This window comes from Poeciliopsis prolifica, unplaced genomic scaffold, assembly GCF_027474105.1.
Source record: "Poeciliopsis prolifica strain line A6 unplaced genomic scaffold, Auburn_PproV2 SCAFFOLD009, whole genome shotgun sequence".
NCBI lineage: Eukaryota > Metazoa > Chordata > Actinopteri > Cyprinodontiformes > Poeciliidae > Poeciliopsis > Poeciliopsis prolifica.
In genome coordinates this window covers 10,489,125-10,508,832 of record NW_026562384.1, presented here as the reverse complement: position 1 = coordinate 10,508,832, position 19,708 = coordinate 10,489,125, and the positions used below count along the sequence as shown (strand labels likewise).

Below are 19,708 nucleotides of genomic sequence, written 5' to 3'. Positions count from 1 at the left end.
TCCTTTTTCTAAAGCCTGGGTTTCGGTGCAGTCGAACAATCAAAGCCCTCTATCAGCTCTGACCTTTTCTAGCCTTGAGAAAGCAGCATCCCCTTTTAGAGCCAGAGATAAATGGTGGAGGAATAAAACACTCTTATCACGTGCCTCTTTTGAGAGAGGAGGATGACAAAGTCGGCAGAGACCAAAAAGAACATGGAGGCTTAATGAGTGTTTTTGTAATGTCGTTGGCTAATGGGACAGCTGACCTCGCTGCACTGAAACAGTCATGCTCAGCACTTTGAAAAAACATCATACCCACAATCAGAGGCTGAAAGGACAACTGAATCTTTTGGCTTGGAAAGGCTGAGTCATCAGTCCTCCACAGACACTGCCAGTCTGAATTAGTAATTTGCTTCACATAGTTGATGCGCAAAGGTTGCATCAACTCAGTGACCTTACCTATTCCACTTGTGGCTCCAGACTTTGTGAATGTAGCTGTTTGTTTTTCAGCTTAGTCGAACTTTACAATTAAGATTGTCGTCAACTGTTTGGCTGGATCTCCTTAGATATTTGAAGGAAAGAGTGAAATGAACCATGCGATGAAAAAATAAAAAAAACATTAAAATGTATAATTTTGGAGATTCTGTGAGGAAGTGAAGAACAACACTGCAGCCACTGGGAAATCTGAGTCCACACAAGTAGATCCAGATTTAAAGTCAAGCTTTTTCCACAAATACTAATACTTTTGCTGCTCAGGCTGCAGACAAATTCAGACCTTATAGCTTTTAACTAATTACATTTTTAAAAAAACTCAATTTAAACATTTATTTAGACACTTGCCATTTTTATATTGTGCCAATTTATTTGTTTTTCACCAACACTTATCAGACTTTTCATAGAACTTATTTTTTGCAAGTCGTGCATATAGAAATACATAGATTGCTTTGTTTAAATTGGGTACAGGTCCTGCTAGGGGTGTCACAAAAGTTATCAAAGACAATAGTCAAGCAACAGGTACCATTGGCTGAGTTTAGTTTGGGACAATTTGGATCATTTCCAAAAGCCTTGTTGGGCTTTGGGTTGAGAATCTGATTTAGTCGGGACATCCTTGGTCTTAAATATCCACAGGCGTAAACCTGGATGCATAAAGGTTTATTCCATTAGATCATGAGCTAGTTAACACCATTAAGAATTTATCCATATTGAAAACTACTAAACACAGTCACTGTACTATTTACTTTAATAAATGATTGCATCATGTCCAACGTCAATAAACAATTGCAAGAACAGAAAGGGAAATTACTATCTCAAGATGTATTCATATTTTCTAGTGCTACAGCTATATTTTTGTTAGTTTCTCAAATTTATGACAAAATGCAGCAATCTTTGTTCTGTTTCTGTAAACTTACTGTTGACCTAAGTTGCAATATCCTTAAGTCACTACTTGAGAAAATTTATTTCGCAACAAACACCCATGGTCCCTCTCTCCTTCCTAATTTAGACAAGCATTTTATTATTCTTTCATTTAAAAGTAGATTTATGTCCAGACATTTTTAACATTCAATCTTATTTTAATTAAAAACCTTCGAGCTGCTGGAATCTACATTCTGAAGTCATATTGATGGTTTGAGTAAGAATTATAACAGCAAGAGGTAATTTGATGACATTCACATATTTTAAACTCCTATTATTACCTCTTTTAATTATTTGGTATCCAATTTTTTTCAGCAACACATCTGTTGCAATGTTCAAATCCTTCCTGTTGTTCTCACACATACTCTGACACACACATTCATTCTCACTCTCTTATTACAGTTTCTATTTTCTTTTCCTGCTCTCCTCACTTTCCTGGAGTGAGTTCCATCTTCATCACAGTAAGGGAAATATGTGGTTATGTTTTATCCTCAGGGTGCTTCGTTGCTCTGTTTCATTTCTCTATTAGCTCCTTCGTTATTGTCCACACATGGCCCGCATGCTGGGTGGATCCTCCAAACAATCCCAAAACCTATGGAGACAGGTGATGCTTTGACAGTGTTGTTTTTTTTAATGGGAGTTAGTATTCTTCTTTCATTATTGGTTATTGTTCTGTGCGCTTTAAAGACGTCAAAGCCTTGAATTGTTTTTTTTTAAAACATTTCCATTTAATCCTGATGGGATTGTAGCTCAGTTATAGCCCAGTTATATTTATTTCTGTCTGATATTCAGTATTTGTAATATTGAAAAAAAAATTTAAACAAGGTTGTCAGGCATTCAGTTGAAGTCTAAAAAAGGACATCTGATATCAGCCTCCTTCAGCCAGGACAAAAAAAAAAAATCACTGAGTGTGAAGTCTTTAACTAGAATATGAGCTAATATAATAACTTTGTTGGCAATATGTCCCTTGAGGTTGAAGCTGAGTGTTGCATGAACATCAACTCAGCTACACTTACTTATGAAAGCTATAAATACCTTCAATTCTCACAAAGTTATTGTACATGAAGCGCAACAAGTCATTCATAAATTTACAAGAAGAAATAACACACATCTCTGGTTTCTATGGCTTTAAGGGGTTAATCAACGAGCCTCGAGCTTCTATATCCTCCTTACAGCTCCTAGAGAACACAGCAACAGACACACTGACAGATTTTCTATACGAAAAAAAACAAAGGTTTTTCTAAAATTTACAATTTTTAAATTTTGTTCCATAATGTAGTTTTAATCACATGAAGACCTCTAAAACATTACGATTCCTCACATCTGAGAGTAATTGTCTAAACGGTACGGATGTTGATTTCTTTGGGGTGTGCTCTGACTCTCAAACTTTTGCTCTTTCCCTTGAAGTGGAGACTATGCACCAGATTTGTCTAATTATCTTGTGAGAGAAAGTGTTTTGAATAGATAATACTGTTTTAGTAGCTAACAAGAACTCACTCTTTTCAGTTTAATGAATCTCACCCAATGTTGTCCTACATTTGGGTCCTTTGGGAATCTGTCTTTTATTGTTTCACCTAAATGAGCATCTACGTCTTTATAAGACATATTTCATTTATAAAATACGTGTTTATGTTTTACAGAACACATTGTTGTGTGTACAACAATAATTCAGTGTGTTTCAAACTTTTAGACCCTTTAAGAAAACTTTATGTAGACAAAAATGTGTGAAAGTTATGACACATATAGCGTATGTGAAAATTTATGCTCCCTATTATGTCTTATGAGTAATCTTCTCCTAGCAAATGAAATAATGACTGGAAAGATCCCATAACCTAAAAAAAAATATATGAACTTTAAAAAGATATATAAATTTTTTTTGAGTAACAAACCTGACCTGAGTAAAACCCAAGAGAAGCTGTGACTCTTCCGCTCAGGGCAATGCTTTTCATTTACACCATGCAGCCTTGTCACGTTCCCAGATTGCCACTTCTCAAGTGAAATGTCCAAGTGGCTCACTTGTCGGGGTTCAAAGCACTGCTCATTTTTTCCTTGGTAGTTTTCATTCTAGCCGTGCGATCACAGACTGATTTAGACCTGTGACCTCAGGGGAACGCAATTAACTAACCGGCAGGATAAAAATCCAGCAGTTCTCTAGAGCCCAAGGACCAGATTTGTGGATCGGTGCTTTAAAGCCTGCCTATGTAATTGGCAGAGACATTGTAATAAGTAGGGATCATCTCTACCTAATCTGTCACAGCCCAACACTTCCTGTCACTCTCTCTCTGTGTTTCATGCTTGGCTGCCACTGAACCAGCCAGGCTGTGAAGCATCTGAGCAGATCAAGACCTCCTTGTGCCTGCAAGCAGAGGGTCCTTAAAAATCCAAGAAAACGTAATAAAATTTGTAAATTACACTAGTTTGACAAAGCAGACTTGGGTGCAATAGTATGCTGATAAATAACTAATGATAAATTAAAATTAAATCAGCTGAACTTGGAGTGACTGAGGTTTCAGATTCCTCCCGCCTGCCCCCCTTTTTTCTTGTTCTCATTGTTGCTGAGGTACATTTTAAAATTAAAACCTTATTCACCTGGGATTGTAAAGCTAATACTAATGTGAAAAACAAAGCCATAATTTTTCATACAGCACAGACATTAAGACAGCGGGACACCACTGCCCTCTAGTGGCATGCTTTCACTTCTATGCCTCTTAAAAAAACATTATTTAACCTTGAATGCCAAAGAAATAAATGAAGCTAAACTTTGCCTTTCATATACAATAGTTTTTGTATGAATATGCTTGACTAAAACAGCCATTGACCAAATACGCTTTTACTCCAGGATTTTCCTAATCACTAACGTCATTTCCTTTTGGAAATATCAATTTGCAGCTGCATACAAAAATGGGTAAAAACAACACCCCAAACATACAAAAGGCTATTTGTGGGGAATGCCTCTTTGTTTCGAGTCATACAAAAACACAAAAAGCTTTGAAATATTGTTGTTGAAATAAACCACTGGGTATAACGTGTACAGGATGCATCTTGTTTCTCAGTTTCTTGTCAATAAACAGCAGTGAAGGAACTTTTTCCTCTGGCAGCATTGCGATGTATTTAAAAGCTGCCGACTCCTCTCACCAGCGGTTACTCTGAACTGCAACATCCAGATCCAGGATGTGTGGAAGTCTACCACTTGCGCCACCTTCCAGGTAGCCGGGCTTCACTGGTTGTGTATCCGACAGACTCGTTTTGCTCTTGTTCAGATCTGGAAGAGGAAACAAAGCCTTCTCAAAAATGAACAAAAGAGAAGCATCTGTCAACTGACAGCTCCTACCTGAGATAGCTAATATCATTTTACGTCTGGCTCCAAAAGTGGAGATCCCTATTTCTTTCAGGTCCTCGTCAGACAGAGTGAGAAATGTCTGGTAGTCAATCTGTGTGAATAACAGAAGCTTAGATCATGATGCTCATTGAAAATTCATAAGGTTTAGGCTACAGGTCAATAATGAATGTGCACATCTGTGTCATTCTCTGCAGAACCTCTCAACCAGCGAGCTGTGTTGTAAGTGCTAACGAGCTTGGTGTGAAATGCGATTCTTGTTGTAACTCTCTGCATGTGCCTTACCTCCTGTTGTTCAAACAGGTCAATGTATTTGATTAGCCCAAGTTCGCAGAGCAGCTCAGGTAAGTCGTCCGTCACGAGGGGGGAGGGGCTTCGCTGACTGCAGGTTGACTCCCTCCTCGCAGAGAACGCACCTTCGAAGAAACATCCGCCAACAGAGTTTTCGCCTAGATGTCAAAAGTGGAGTTTATGAGCCAGTAAAATTTGCCAAACTTTAAAAGCAGGTATAACTTACATGACTTGTCATTTCTGCTTCTGTTCATTGAGGATGAAAACACAGAAAAGGAAGGGAAGCCAGGTGGAGATGAGGAGGGGGAGGATGGAGACGAGGAAGAGGGGGAAGACGAGGAGACAATCTGAGATGTGGATCCACGTCTGTCCCTCCAGTTCTCTGAGTCGCTACCGAGACACATTTTTCCCTTCTGAGTAGCCCAAGACTATGAAAAGAAACATTGATATTAATGGGACATACCTCCTCTTTCTGTCTTTTTGTTTTCAATTTACAGATCAAATGATGGTGAGTTTTCACAAACCACATTTTTCAAAAATGGCATCAAATCCAGTTTAAAAGCTGTCAGCTCGCATTGGCTGGCCTGTCACAGAAAATGTTACCAAACAAATTTAATGTTCAACTCAATCAAAAGGTTACATCCAATTCAATGTTTCAATAATTTGGGGAAATTGTATGATTCTGTTTATATTTTTCTGGCTTCAGTAAAAAAAAATAGCATACAGCTATGATTAACTTAAAAACAGATTTGTTGCAGAAGTTTGATTCCACATCCAGACTCACACATAGAAATAGGTGCCAACCAATGTATAATGTAATTCTGGTGGCAAATAAAAGAACTGGCACAGATCATTTCAATTGGTTGGTTTCCATAATGCACATTTGTAAACTTCTCATTAGTATTTTAGAAATGTATGTACACTTCATTGTTATTATTTCAAGTAAGTATGCTTCCTCCTTGCTAGAAACTGGGCACCCATAAAGTGCTGGCATGAGTAATGTAAAAGATCCCAGGAAGATTAGGTAAAACAACACAGGTAAACAGGTTGGAAATAAAATGCTGAGCTGGCTGTGATGCTATCAGATTCCACGTAATTGAGCATCCAAACTGGCAGAGCTTACTCATGCTGAGAGAAAAATGCTTCACACTCTCACAGGGCGATAGCAACAACGGAGGCTGCATTGGAGTGAGAGTAGCAAGGAAAACTACCTCTGGAGCACAGGCAAAAAAAAGTAACAAAATCAGCAACATTTTCTGTAAAAACAAATAATGTAGCAAAGCAAATTTATTTTAATCACTCATTAGAATAATAGTACACCGAGTCGTTTTAGCTGTGTCGCTTAACTTTAAGTGATATTAACTTCACTTTTCATTAAACAGCCATATCAAAAAATGCTTTTCAAGCAGGATTTGTATTTTTCCGTGTACTATATGGATGGAAATTAACTTCCATATATGGTTATATCCATCCTTATGTTAGCGTCACAATCAGTGTGAAGCTAACATACTGCTCTTTCAGAGTAGAGAAGCTGAATGATGAACAACAACTATCATGACTACTGTATGTACAACATTTGGTGATAAGTTTATGACATGGGCCTGTTTAGTTTTTGCAGAAGTGCCAGTAGTAAGATACGGAGTTGCCATGTATTAGTCCTACTCTGCAACCTTTGGTGGAAGAATTATGATACAGCCTTACAGGTCTTATAGAAGTATTATGATATGGGCTTGTGGGGACTTAGTTGATAAGGTCTAAAATTAAGGTCCATTGATGACCAGCATTAGGACTAATATTGCAATATCTTTTTAATGATATCTTTGCATTCATTTAAAATTAGCTTCCATCTCGTTTTGCACCTGCTGCTGATTGGTGTTGCCACTCAGATAAGGTTTGTAGCTGCGTCGGCTGACGCTACGGAGGTCCTTGATTGCTTCAGCTGGCATAGACTTGGAAAATCCAAGCCCACTCCAGGTGTCTGTGGGTGTCCGAACCTCTGTGACCACAGGTTTCCTCTGCATGGCTGTTAATCCAACACAACACAAAATGCAGGAGGGAAAATTAAGACCACTGAGTCAAAGACAAAACAAAACAAACCTGTGCTAATTTGCTGCTTGTCTATGGATGTAGCTTATCACATGATGAATTTAAGATGTTGCAATGTTAGTAGAAGTAAATGCAACAAACTATGGTGCTGTAGAGACATAGTACTAATTAATATTATAAATATACATATTCACTATGAAAAAATAAATTCTTTTCATAATTAACTAAATTCAGCCCAGTTAGTTTTTGCCAAAATTGCCTGTGACAAACAATGGGTTTCCTCAACATATGAATCTGGTTCGGAAATTGCATCATCACTTCACACAAAGTGAAAGATGAACATGATTATAACTGTTGGAACAGTATTTGTATGTGCACACGCATATCAGTGTGACTAAATGCCCCATTCTTGCACCAGCATGGATATTCCTAATGACTGTGAGGCAGATGGCCCATTCAAACTGCTAATTTATATTCCCATAAAACAACACAGAGGGAATTGGTACCATTTGGCTGCAGATCGCGTCTGGATCTCTCATTCGGCATGACGGATGAGGCAATGCATCTCCTTACGAGTATATATGGATATGTATATGATTGGGTCCATGTGTGTGGTGTCGTGTGAATTAAGTGGGAGAGCCAATACGTCTCTATTCTAACTTTGGCATAAACATGTCCTCTGTATCAGTTGTCCTGGCAGTAAGTAACTCTGAAATGAGCTTCCTCTATGAAATCACTCCCTCTGCTTAGAATCAAATCAAATCAAATTTTATTTGTACAGCACATTTCAGCAGCAAGGCATTTCAAAGTGCTTTACATCATAAACATACAATGTAGAATACATTGTTACATATTACATTTCAAATACATTTCTAAACAGGTGTGTTTTTAGTTGAGATTTAAAGGAAGTCAGGGTTTCCGCTGTTTTACGGTTTTCTGGAAGATTGTTCTAAATGTTTGATGCATAAAAGCTGAAACCTGCTTCTCCTCTCTTGGTTCTGAGAGGAGAAGCAGAAACAGTTATTTTTAGTTGTAATAACTGAAGCTGTGCATTGACTTTATATCGTTCCTCTTTAGGTCCAAAAATAATGACTTCAGTTTTGTTTTTGTTCAGCTGGAGAAAGTTTTGGCACATCCAAACATTTATCTGTTCTAAACATTTATTCAGTGATTGGATGGGTTCAGAGTCACCTGGTGACATCATAATGTAGAGCTGTATGTCATCCGCATAGTTGTGGTAGCTAAAATTATTTCCTGTTATAACCTGAGCTAGTGGGAGAATATAAATATTAAATAAGAGCGGTCCTAGAATTGAAACTTGGGGTACCCCACATGTGACCTTTGACCTCTTTGATGAGAAGTTTCCAATTGAAACAAAGAAATTCCTGTTCTTTATGTAAGATTCAAACCAGTCAGTAATATGTCGTGGTCGACAGTGTCAAAAGCTGCACTGAGGTCCAACAGAACCAGCACTGTGGTTCTCCCACAGTCCATATTTATATGAATATCATTGAATACTTTGACTAGGCCAGTCTCCATGCTGTGGTGAGCACACAAAAACCAGACTGGAAAGAGTCAAAGCAGTTGGTCATCATGAGGAAACTATTTAATTGTTTACACACAGTTTTTTCAATAACTTTGTTGATGAATGGGAGATTTGAGATTGGCCTGTAATTGTGCAGTAGTGATTTGTCCAGATTGTTCTTTTTTAGCAGTGGTTTGATGACTGCTGTTTTCAAAGCCTGGGGGAAAACGCCTGATGTGAGTGATGCATTTACCATTTGGATCAGATCAGTAGCAATAACAGGCAGGACTTTCTTAAAGAAATGTGTGGGTAGGACATCCAGACAGCAGGAGCTTGAACTTAATTGACTTATAATTTCTTCTTGGGTTTTATAATTAAGTAGTTGAAAATGGGTCATTTTTCATGTATTTGTTTGGGTTCAGCAATGGTTCTGGCTTTAGAGTTTATGTGCAGATTAATCCTCTGATTATTTGCATTTTTGCAAATATTAAAGGTGTCTAGCTGCAGAAATCAAGGCAAAAATAGTTTGAAAGCACTAACCTCTTGTTGCCATCAGTTTCTTCTTCTCATAGTCATAATCCTACAAAGCACAAACAGCAAATAAAAAAGGTAAATAATCCATGAAATTGATTTTTCCTCTTTGCTTGCTGAGGCTTGCTGAGGATAGACAGCAGGAACCTAATTTGCTGGAGAAATAAGCACTAGCATAAAACTTCCTGCTGCTGTGGCGGTACACTTGTTAACTCGCTGCACTGTAACATTTGAGAAAGATGACAAACAGGAGCAGAAGGAAACAAACCCAAAAATCAATTCTCAAATCAAATTCCAAGCTGATCAAGAATGTGAAAACCAACTAACAGCATGGCAGTGTCATATAAACTGATTTTTTCAGTTTATATTATCAACGTCTGTAGGCATAAAAAGTCGCTTCTCTTTCATCTTCTGTGCCACAGGGCTAAGTGAGATTTGATTGTTGGTCCACAGAGCGATACTCATAAGTTGTTGATGTTGAAAAAAGGCTGCAGTTTCTGCTTTTCCTCACCCCAGCCTTAGATGAGTCAGTGTGAACATTTTGAGCCCGAGGAGCATCTCTTCTCAGGCTGTTCCTTCGCTCACTCCACCCTCGCTCTGTCTCTGCGTTCACCAACCTGACACGTTCAGCACACACATGCACAGACACGAGTGAAAATTTGTGGAACGTCTGATAATTTGTGTGTATTGCACAGGCATTTATACTGCTTTGACAAAAAAATTCAAGTTGTACTTTTTGACAAATACCACTTGTCAAAAAGTGGTATTTTCAGTCACATCTGACTGGGACAAAGGATCTGACTGGGACTCTTTGCGATTGACCAACACAAAGTTGTGAAGTGGAAGGAAGATGATACAAGGTTGTTTTTGTTTCTTTTGGAATTAAAAAATTCAAAAGGGATGTTTTCTTTTCAACCTGCACTCTGAATCCCTAAAATAAATCTAGAGAAGCCAAACTCATCAGGGGTGTCCAGAGTCGGTCCTTGAGGGCCGGCATCTTGTGTGTTTTAGTTCTCTCCCTGGTTTAACACCTGGATCCAATGATGGATCGTTAGAAGGCCTAAGCAGAACATTGACATGCAGAAAAGGTTGTTGCTACCAGCAGGGAGAGAACTGAATCATGCAAGATCCCGGCCCTCGAGGACCGACTTTGGGCACGTCTGATCTAGATGGATGTCAAGGGTCAAGGTTCAGCTATAAAGTAAACCTCTCTCACCAGTACTGTTTTGTATTTTCCTGCATCTACCATCCCAAACATTCAGCTGCCCCCCCAGCCCCGAAGAAAAGCAGACCAACATATTGATTTTCACAAGGTTGACCAGATGATATATAATATATTACTCTTTTAAAATACTAATTAGAGTTCCACCTTTTAAATCTTGGTTCTGAAAACACTGAGGATAAATGAACCAGATGTTGGTGTACTACTGCCGAGGGCTCACCTGTATGTCAGCGCCTGCCCTGTGGAATGCCGTCTGCCCTGGCTGTGTGTTTTGCTGATTTCTGGGCCTTGGAGACTCCCCCTCCTACCATTCTGACCCACCCTGCTGATGTTGTTGTTGTTTCCTGCTTTGCACACCTCAGATGGTGGCATCCTCACAACCTCAATGCTCTCCTCCTCAGATTGGTCAGACTGATTCTCACTTTCAAGGATCTATAGGAAAGGGTAAGAATGCATTTTGTATTCTGTGGAGACCTTTTGGTCAGTTTTCACCCTTGAAGCCTTTTTAACACAGACAGTGACTCACCTTTTCCAGTTGCCGACTGTCTGTTCCCTTCAGTCCTGTCCTGCCCTCATCTGTTGGAGAAGTGAGGCCTGGTGGAGCTGACAGGTGGGATTTAGTTCCAGTCAGCACCTCTGTGGTTTGAACAGGTGCAGAGCCTGATCAGGAAGGTCAGAAACATGCATAGTGCATTATTTCAGTGTGGCCAAGCTGTGCCAGTGCACACAGAATTCCTTAGTGAGGGATTTCTGTTCTAGATGGACATGTTTGCAGGTGCAAAACTTCAATTAACTCAGCCTCAGACTTCCTGGGAAAGAATGTTTTCTCTCTGAATGAGATTAATTCAGTCATTAAATAAAGCTTAGTTATTGTAATTAGTCCACAATAGTCATATTGGAGTATCCATTTATGCATTCATATTTTTCTTTTGTTTTTCACGCAAGTTTTTGTAATCATGTTTCAAGATAACACAACTATGTCAGTCACATTTTCACTGGTTGTCTCAGTATTTTGTTTCTGTCACATAAGTTAGCTCTGCAGACCTATTTGATGGGGCAGTAGTGGTTTTTGCAAGAATGATGACCTGGCTAAGCCAGTTTGTATCCTCCCACCGACTCACCTACAACCAGAAACACCAAATGACCAAAATGCAGTCAAAATCCCTTAAAATTTTTAAAATTGCCCTATAAATTAGAGCTAATCTGTAGCTCAGATTGAAATTTTGGATTCAGCTATGGTGAACTGCAATATTTTCTTCGGTTGAAGCTAAGTTCAGACGGCTGGACATCCACTCATATTCACATTATCATACCCTGTTCAGAGAGAGCAAGCTGCTGCAGCAACATGTCGAGCCAGTAGTTTGCCAGTCTACCATCGGGTGACATGAGGTCAGGGTTCACTGTAGTTATCTTGGCAGTCTCAGAGGAATCAAGTCCTAGGAGCAGACGCCGGGCTTCATAAATGCAGGAGATGTTCCTTTCCAGACCCTTCACCACCACTGACTGATAAATATACATCAACACAGATTTTTCCCTCATCAGTATTCTGCCCACTGCAGCAGATGGATCTAATGTGGTGAATTAATTTACACCTAAATTTAAACAAATGGGATTTTATAAAAAAAAAAAAGGAAAGAAATTTCAAATAAATACAAAATAAAACAGCCCTTATGAAAGGAGCACAATATAACAACCTGGTCCTAGACTGAATTAAGGTTTAAACAGATGGAGCTGAGTGCCAACAAAAAAAACTGAATTATTTCATTTATTATTTTTAATGATGTTTCATGGAAAATAGTGCATAGTTATTTGGATGGCACTCACCTTGCTTGTCTGTTTCACTTTGGGCTTGACGCTAATAAAGACTCCGAGGTTTTGCATCATCTGAGCCAGTTTGGAAGGGCCTCCCTCCCCGTCTTCCCGAATGTCAAACATCAAACACACTGGTAGGCAATCCTAGATGTGTGCGCATGTATTTCACAATAAATAGAAAAAGCAAAACACAAAAACAGCTGCGACTTTTCTGGTGGCAGTATCAGAAGCAACGTGCGACTGAAACAACAAAAAGCATGTGTACCATGAGCTGTTGCCGAGCGAGACACACTCCGTCAGGGCTGCCCTGAATGAGCAATGAGGGGGGACTTTGAGGGGCACTAAGGTCTGGAAGAACGATCTGGGTCTGCGTCTTGTGCATAACACTTAGAAAGTTTGCACCATTTTGTCCCAGCAGGAAGAGATGCTGCTGAGCGGTGACATCCAGCTGACTGCTCACAATCCCCCCTGGGGCCTCTGACCCAAGCAGGAGCTCCATCAGGATGCACGTCGCCTTCTGTCAGGCAACAATTTATATGCACCAAAATTATACCATGGACAGACACAAGATTTGAAAATATTTGAGCGGTCGAGGTGAAAGTAACCTTGACAGCAGCTGCGTTGCCTTGCAGTCCCCAAACTGTGCAGGAGCTTCCGTAAAAGGCTGTCTGGGCTTGGGGCAGTGGCAGCACAGGCCTGAAACCCACACTGACCCCCAAAGTCTGCGCCACCTGTTGGATGAGTGGGGAGCCTGCATCTGGCAGAGCCTGGGGTACCAGGCTGACTGGCAGGTCAAAGGTCAGAGAGAGAGGCTGAAGGTCCTACGGTGTGATGAAGTCAACGAAAAAATGAGTGTAAACCCAAGACAGACTGCAGAAAAGGTTGGCATTTGGACAAATAGGCAGAATTATTTGTTCTTGTCATCCCATTGATTGCAGTATTGATCCATGCATCTGACAGCAGGGAAGAAGTGAGTGCTGAGATAAAGTCCCAGCTCAGATTGACTACTCACTCTTATCCTCCTCCTGGCTTCTTCCACCCCTTCTATGGGGCCAGCGATAGAAACCTGGAAAAAATAAGGCCGACAGACAAAACTAAATTTATTTTCAGTTACCTTTAAAGCTGCAGTATTTAACTATATTATAAAAAAAACATATGTTTTTTTAATTTATATGTTGAAACTATCACTATGTCGAGACAGTGTGAGAAAATAAGGCTTCTCTGTCTTCTCCTGTTTTTCTTCTGTCATCTTTAGTAGTACACGCTAAGTCAGAAACGACCAATCAGATCCAAGAGGAGGGTCTTATCGCTGTCAATAAATAAGTAAAAGTATCTGTTCTGATGAGTCTTTTGTCAGAATAAAAGTACCTTTAGAAAATTTCAACTCTTAAGCAAAATACTTTTCACTAAGCCTGGATATTTGTATTAAAAAAGTTAATTAATTAATTAAAATAATAAAGTAAAATGACACATGTTAATCATAAAAACATCACAGCTAATATATGTAAAGCATCGGTCCGTGTGTACTTAATCTTCAAGATGTGCTCAGTGAGTTGACTGAAATAAATGAACTTTCCAGTTATATCCCAACTTAATGAACAGGACAGTAAATGCTGTCTTTCAACCTGATTGCTCTTCTCTCCTGCAGCGTTGTGACGATTCGAGTCGGGGAAGTGGATGTGACAGCATGTGACTTCCATCACCTTCTTTATGTTCCCACCTCCTTTTCCAATGACATGGGAATGTTCTGTGAAAGCCACGTCCATCTTCAGAGTCACCTTGTTCACCTGTTATTCACACAATCAAATATCCAGAGACGACATACTCACTCCGAAGCAAAAAATTAAGAAATTTTACTTTTTAAACAAAGAAACTTTAATGCACTTGCCACCATTCCCGCATAACATTATGAGTAAATATCACCGATTATCTCTTTCTCGTGACACCTGTTAGAGTGGGATATATTAGGCATCAATCAAATAAACCATTTGGTCTGATCCAACAGACAAGCTGCTGTGGCTAAAATCACTGAAGAAGTTAATGGTCCTTCTGATTGAAAGGTGTCAAAATGCTCACTGCACCACAGTTTATTGCAGTCGGAGCTGCATGGCTGCAGACCAGTCCGGGAGGCTGTGCTGTGATCCCAAAATTAGCAAATGAGCAATAAAACTAAATCAAGGAGCAATAAAGCCAGGCTGCCAAGTCTAATGAATCAAATTTTCTTTCACATTTCCTGGATGACTGGGTGCATGTACCTCTTTTAACTCTTTTAACACTAAGAGGGAATATGGGAACAATTCACTGTGACGTTTTGAAAACTAGAGTGGCTCTATCCAGGCAGATTTTATTTTGATATGTACCGCTTACCTAAATGTGGGTCATATTAGTGCTATAATAAATTATATAAAATGTAATTATGTTGAATCAATCTGACATATTTCATCATTAATCACCGTAGCATGCCTTCAGAGTTAGTTAAGTCTATCCTCTAAAGAGTGATAGCTTCCTGTTTTGCTGCAAAACAGCACTATAAGACAAGTGGTCATAATGTTGTGCCTCATCTCTGCATTGATCAGAACATTGTTGACAGTTGTTACCTTGGTTTCCAGCACTTCTAGTATCTTCTTTTTGGCTGCCATAACGTCAGTTCTCTTCCCTTCCACCTTCACGTGAGGGTCTAGTTGGAAATCACACACTGTTTTCACACATTTGCATGTAACGCAGTAAAATAGTGCAAGGAAGAGGAGTAAAGAGCATGACAGGAAAAAGAGATATCTTGTTTGAATAGCGCATAAAGACTTTGGCACCTTTCTTTGACTTGGCTCCAATCTTTAGTTTGGACGGCCATTTCACCTGAGTGCTAGTTTCTCTCATTACCTGTGAAAGATTACACGAGAAGCAAAGCAGACACTTTCATTGTATGCGTAATGAGGGAACACACCTACACACAGTCACACAGACAGAAGATTGCTCCATTCCGAGAACACAAAGGCACATTTGCATTTGAAAGGGTGCAATTACCGCCTCTATTAAAACGTATAAAGAGTAGATGCAGCGTTTGGGGCAAATATTAAAACTAGATATTTTCAGTGACCTGTGAGTTGGTGAGTGTTTTTATGGGTTTAGTAATAAAAGAGCTTCCAAAGAAGATTGACTCACTCGCTCGAAAAACTTTTCTCCTGTCTCTCCTCCGTGTTCCGGAGCTGAAAAGACACAAATAACATTTTTAGTTCGTAGGATTTTTTTAAGAAATCATTTCCAAAATTGAGGGAATAATAAATCTCTCAATTCACTCAATTTATTATTGAGTGAATGAAATGAAAAATAAAATTAAAAATGTTTTTGCTTTTTTATGGTACAGTGTATTTTGCCTCCAGTCTTTGAGTTGCTGTAACTCAGTGGGAAGAGTACTTATCCTGCAATTGCAAACTTGGGGGTTCTATTCCAGCTTCTCTGCCCTGCCGCATGTTGATGTGCCCTGGGGCAAAGCACTCCGAGATGCTTGCTGATCTCAGAGGCATCTCGGAGTTGTTAGAATTTTGTGATGAATTCTGACAACCATTTTTCATACCCCTGGCAGCTTTTGTTATTGCTCTCTGGAAGCAAAATTAAAACTTTGGAGTGGCTAAGCCAGAGTCCTGGTTTGAATCTGTGGAGGAGTGATGATTGTAAGGAGGCCTTGAAACCTCAAATAATTAGAACTCGTCAAATATAAACCATTTCAATGCCAGATGACATCTGCAAAAAAGCTTGTCAGAGACTATAAGAGTTGGAGTGATATGTCAACGGCTTTGTTTATTGAGAAGGATTTAAATTTGATGACTTTTTCATGTTTTCAGTCAGAAAGACAAACCTAACCTGACAGCATGCAGATGGGTATTGTAAATACTTGTTAAATTGATTTCTTTCAATAATTCAGAGCAGAGCATATCTTGAGAATTTAGTCCTTCACCTTTTTTATTCAACCACACTTTTCAGTAATGAACTTGGATTCCAGCTTATTTTGGTATCTTCCTTTCATTGTGCAGGGTGTTTATAACCGTCTGCTAAACATTAAGTCAAGTAAGAAGTATGTCCAGTGATAGTGCATATCATAAAATGGTTTTAACATTTCTGTATATATATTTTTCCACTGGCCTTACTTTTTTTTTTTTCTTGAGGAACTGATTTTGGGGTTTTATGTACCTCTAAACCATTCAAATTGAAAGTTTAAACATACATATATTACTCTCTACAATAAAGCTACATAATATGAGTTCCAAAATTTAATTAATGAAAACACTTCAAATTTAAATTGCAGTTTCTTCTGCAACTGAGGAAAGTGAGGACAAAACACTGCAAACTACTTTATGTGAATTGGTTGCCATTTTTTGTTGCTCTGTTCACAGGGTAACTTTTTACAACATGACGCGTGTACAAAGTCAACATTGTTGAAACTTTGCCAAGCAAGTGGAACAAGAGGTTGCTGGAAATATATCCAAGTTTAAAAGGCCATTGCTCCTTGGTAACATTTACAGGATTCAAGGGGAGCTTTAGAAACAGTCCCCCCCACCTCGCCTTGTCATCGCTATGGGTTACACAGGCCAGAGCTGAGGAATGGGAAGAGAACAGAGTGAGGTGGAGCCAGAAAGTTGCACATCAGGAAGACAACTACAAATCAGGTTTTAGACAGTAAATCACATTAGTGGCATGTCCTCATGTAAACACCCCCCAGTTTCAGAAAGCAAAAGATGTCTGTGGAAAGAAGACACCATGTAATTCAAGGTGAATTGCAATGTAACAGAAAAGCATGAGAAACATGCCTTATTCCTTGGACAGTGCTCAAACAGACACACACCCTCCAAGCTGCAAACACGTTACGAGCTACAGTTATTGGAGTCGAATTGTTTTAAGAGCCGCGCCATCATGAGCAAACATAATCTCTGGCTGCTGTGAGCAAGTCAAAGAGTTTCCCCAGTGACATGAGGGAGGCATTTGTCATAAAGCTGCCAAGAGGCGATAACTAACAGGAGCAGTTACCTCCGCTTCCCAGGCAGAGAGGATAAAAAGCGAAAAGGGGCTTCTGAATGCATAAGCCAACGCAGGTCATAAATCACAAAGCCACAGCAACAGGAGTTTAATGCATGGCAGTTACTGATGGCAACAACAAGCAGCTGGAGGCGGTGACGCTGGTTCAGGTAGATAACAAGTGCCAATGCAGAGGAGGACTGTGATAGGCATCAAAAGAGACAATCTGTTGCTTCTAAGGCAGAACATGAAGATGTAAAGATCATGAGAGAACCAAGAAAGCTATCTCACTCACCATACAGCATGGTTTCAAGCTTCTTCCTGTCAATCCTGAACCTCTCCTCCACCCACTCTGGATCCAAGCTTTGCCTTTTTGCATCATCTCCAGTGAAGCTTTGCACTTCTTTCTCCTCTTCCTCATCCTGCTTTTGCTCTATGGGGTCAATATTTGCTGCTGAGTCCAGTTCTAAACTAGTTTCCAGTTTGGGCTGCTCAGGCCCTGTGATGTCCAAAGAAACAGGGGAGCTTTTCTCCATGATGTTTATGGCAGTCATAGCAGGACTTAGCCCTTGTCAGTGTTTGTGCATGTGTGTGACCAAGGAGACAGCCCAAGTGAGAGGAAAAGGGGGACAGAGGCCAGAATCAACCCTCCTCCCACCGTCTTTTCTTTGACCACCCGCCTCCTTTCCCTAAATTTGGTAGGAATTTTGAAGTCTTTCTCACCCCGTTCAGCCTGTTTACGACGTTGAATAATTTGTTGCCATAGCTTCAACTGCAAAGACGCCTTAAATAGCTTACTCCAACTATCTCTTGAGCAACATCTTTTCTGAAATCTAGTCATTCAATTCTTGACAAAGCCAAAGTAGCCCAAAGTTCAGTCCTGAATGGACACTGACGCGCTAGCTCACAGAGCCAATCACACACATCATGAAAATGATCTTCACAGCAGTACACACAGCTAGCAAAACATTCATCCAGCTAACCACTGGCCCTCTGCTGTTGTCTGCATTTCCCCCTTCTAAATAGAAAACTAGATATGTCAGAGGGCTGAGTGAAGAGAAGTGAAGAGGTGTACTGTACAAGGAACCCTGAAATTCACCTATACAACACAGAGTACACTTTAAAGTCATCTAAAGGGGTAATCTGGGTTTATTGATTATGTTACGATAAACAGCACATAATTGCAAAGGGATGTCATGAAGTTCTATAAATAAGCTCATACAACCAAGAAAAAAATGCACTGGAATGAAAGTTTGGGGAAATGTCAAGATTTAAAAGTAGATTTTCACAGAAGCTCTCTCCATCAAATCTGACTCCACTGGAAGAATTTTGAAAAGGTCAGTGAAAAATATCAGATATACCACACCGTAGAGACACTACCCACACTGTAAGAATACACTAAAATACCAGCAGCTGCGGTTGTCAGTATTTTACTGTATTTTAAAAATACAATAGAATACTGGCAGTTTTGGTTGCCACAATTTTACCGTATACATACGGTAAAGTTCTGGCAAACAGAGCTGCCAGTATTTTACCGTAAATTAGAGATGTTTGTTTATTTTTTTTACAGTTCAGAATATGTATGGCTTTATTTGCAGCTAATGGTTAAAACTGCGTGGCTTTTAGTGTGACAGAAAATGAAATATTAATATTACAACTACTTTAAATGCTGCCACTACATTCAGGTAAGCAAAGCATAACAGCACTGTTCAGTCACTACTCATCCTTGAGCTGAGTTCTCTCAAATTCAACTCTTTGTTTTTCAAGTATTAACTTTTTGTTTTGATAGAATTTTATTTTAGAAGCCAACACAAAGCAGTGAATAAAATATTTAACATACTGCATATCAAGTATTTGTAATCAGTTTCCTTCGGTCTGAAGGTTTAAAATAAAATGAAGAGCAATTAATTTGCTTAACTAAAGTGTTTGTTAATCAATAAAATAAATAAGAAATTGATACAAATCAATCCAATTGAACTGAATGTGATGCAATGGGCAAATGCAATAGATATTGGGCGCAATTCTTAGTCACTCCAGCTGAATAAGCACATGCGATGGGTGAGTCTGATGAACAGGGTGCAGCCTACAATCAGGAGCTCAAAAACGTGACATGAAACTTTGGCTGCAATAGACCTTTTTCACGCTTCCGGGTTTGAAAGGGGATGTGGGGTTGGACAACCTCCGGTGGCTATAGCGTTAGCATTAAAAGGCTAGGAAAATGGCTCAGGCTCGGCGCAGTTGTTTTTGTTCAATCCCTGGTTGTTCGTGCGGGGCAAGAAAACAGCCTTATCTGTCATATCATGCGTTCCCGACGGACCTGGACCAACGGAGGCAGTGGATCCAGGCGATCAGAAGAGATGAAGGTCCGGACTTTTGCATAAAGACGTGGAGCACTTTCGTATGTAGCCGCCACTTCACACCGGAGGATTTTGTTAGCGGATCCACCACCAGCCGCCTTAAAGTGTAGCTGCTCCTTCCCTGTTTGCCTGGAATAACTTCACTGCACCGGCAATGAGAAAGTCTGCTTTCGAGAGGGCTAAGAAAC

General features: G+C 39.6%; 1 protein-coding gene across 1 annotated transcript; it reads right to left on the bottom strand.

Annotated features, from left to right (window-relative positions):
• Nucleotides 1–839: 839 nt before the first annotated feature.
• On the bottom strand, nt 840–17,753 carry bicc2 (bicaudal C homolog 2). Its single transcript, XM_055034714.1, has 19 exons — nt 17,459–17,753; nt 15,316–15,359; nt 14,964–15,033; nt 14,754–14,833; nt 13,782–13,943; nt 13,169–13,222; nt 12,762–12,977; nt 12,422–12,673; nt 12,169–12,300; nt 11,658–11,847; nt 10,871–11,004; nt 10,565–10,776; nt 9,634–9,739; nt 9,132–9,171; nt 6,880–7,043; nt 5,247–5,448; nt 5,015–5,178; nt 4,724–4,823; nt 840–4,654 (listed from the first exon to the last, which is right to left on the bottom strand). The coding sequence occupies exons 1-19, from the start codon at nt 17,715–17,717 to the stop codon at nt 4,524–4,526; spliced, it is 2,712 nt and encodes a 903-aa protein (XP_054890689.1). The 5' UTR covers nt 17,718–17,753; the 3' UTR covers nt 840–4,523.
• Nucleotides 17,754–19,708: the final 1,955 nt, after the last annotated feature.

Bases quoted from the DNA above. Each gene is read 5' to 3' on its own strand.
- bicc2 (XM_055034714.1), bottom strand. From the start codon at position 17,717: ATGACTGCCATAAACATCATGGAGAAAAGCTCCCCTGTTTCTTTGGAC. The intron at 5,179-5,246 runs GTAAGTTATACC...TTTGACATCTAG, and splicing joins AAGCAGAAATGACAAGTCAT to GCGAAAACTCTGTTGGCGGA. The intron at 4,824-5,014 runs GTAAGGCACATG...TTATTCACACAG, and splicing joins ACCTGTTTGAACAACAGGAG to ATTGACTACCAGACATTTCT.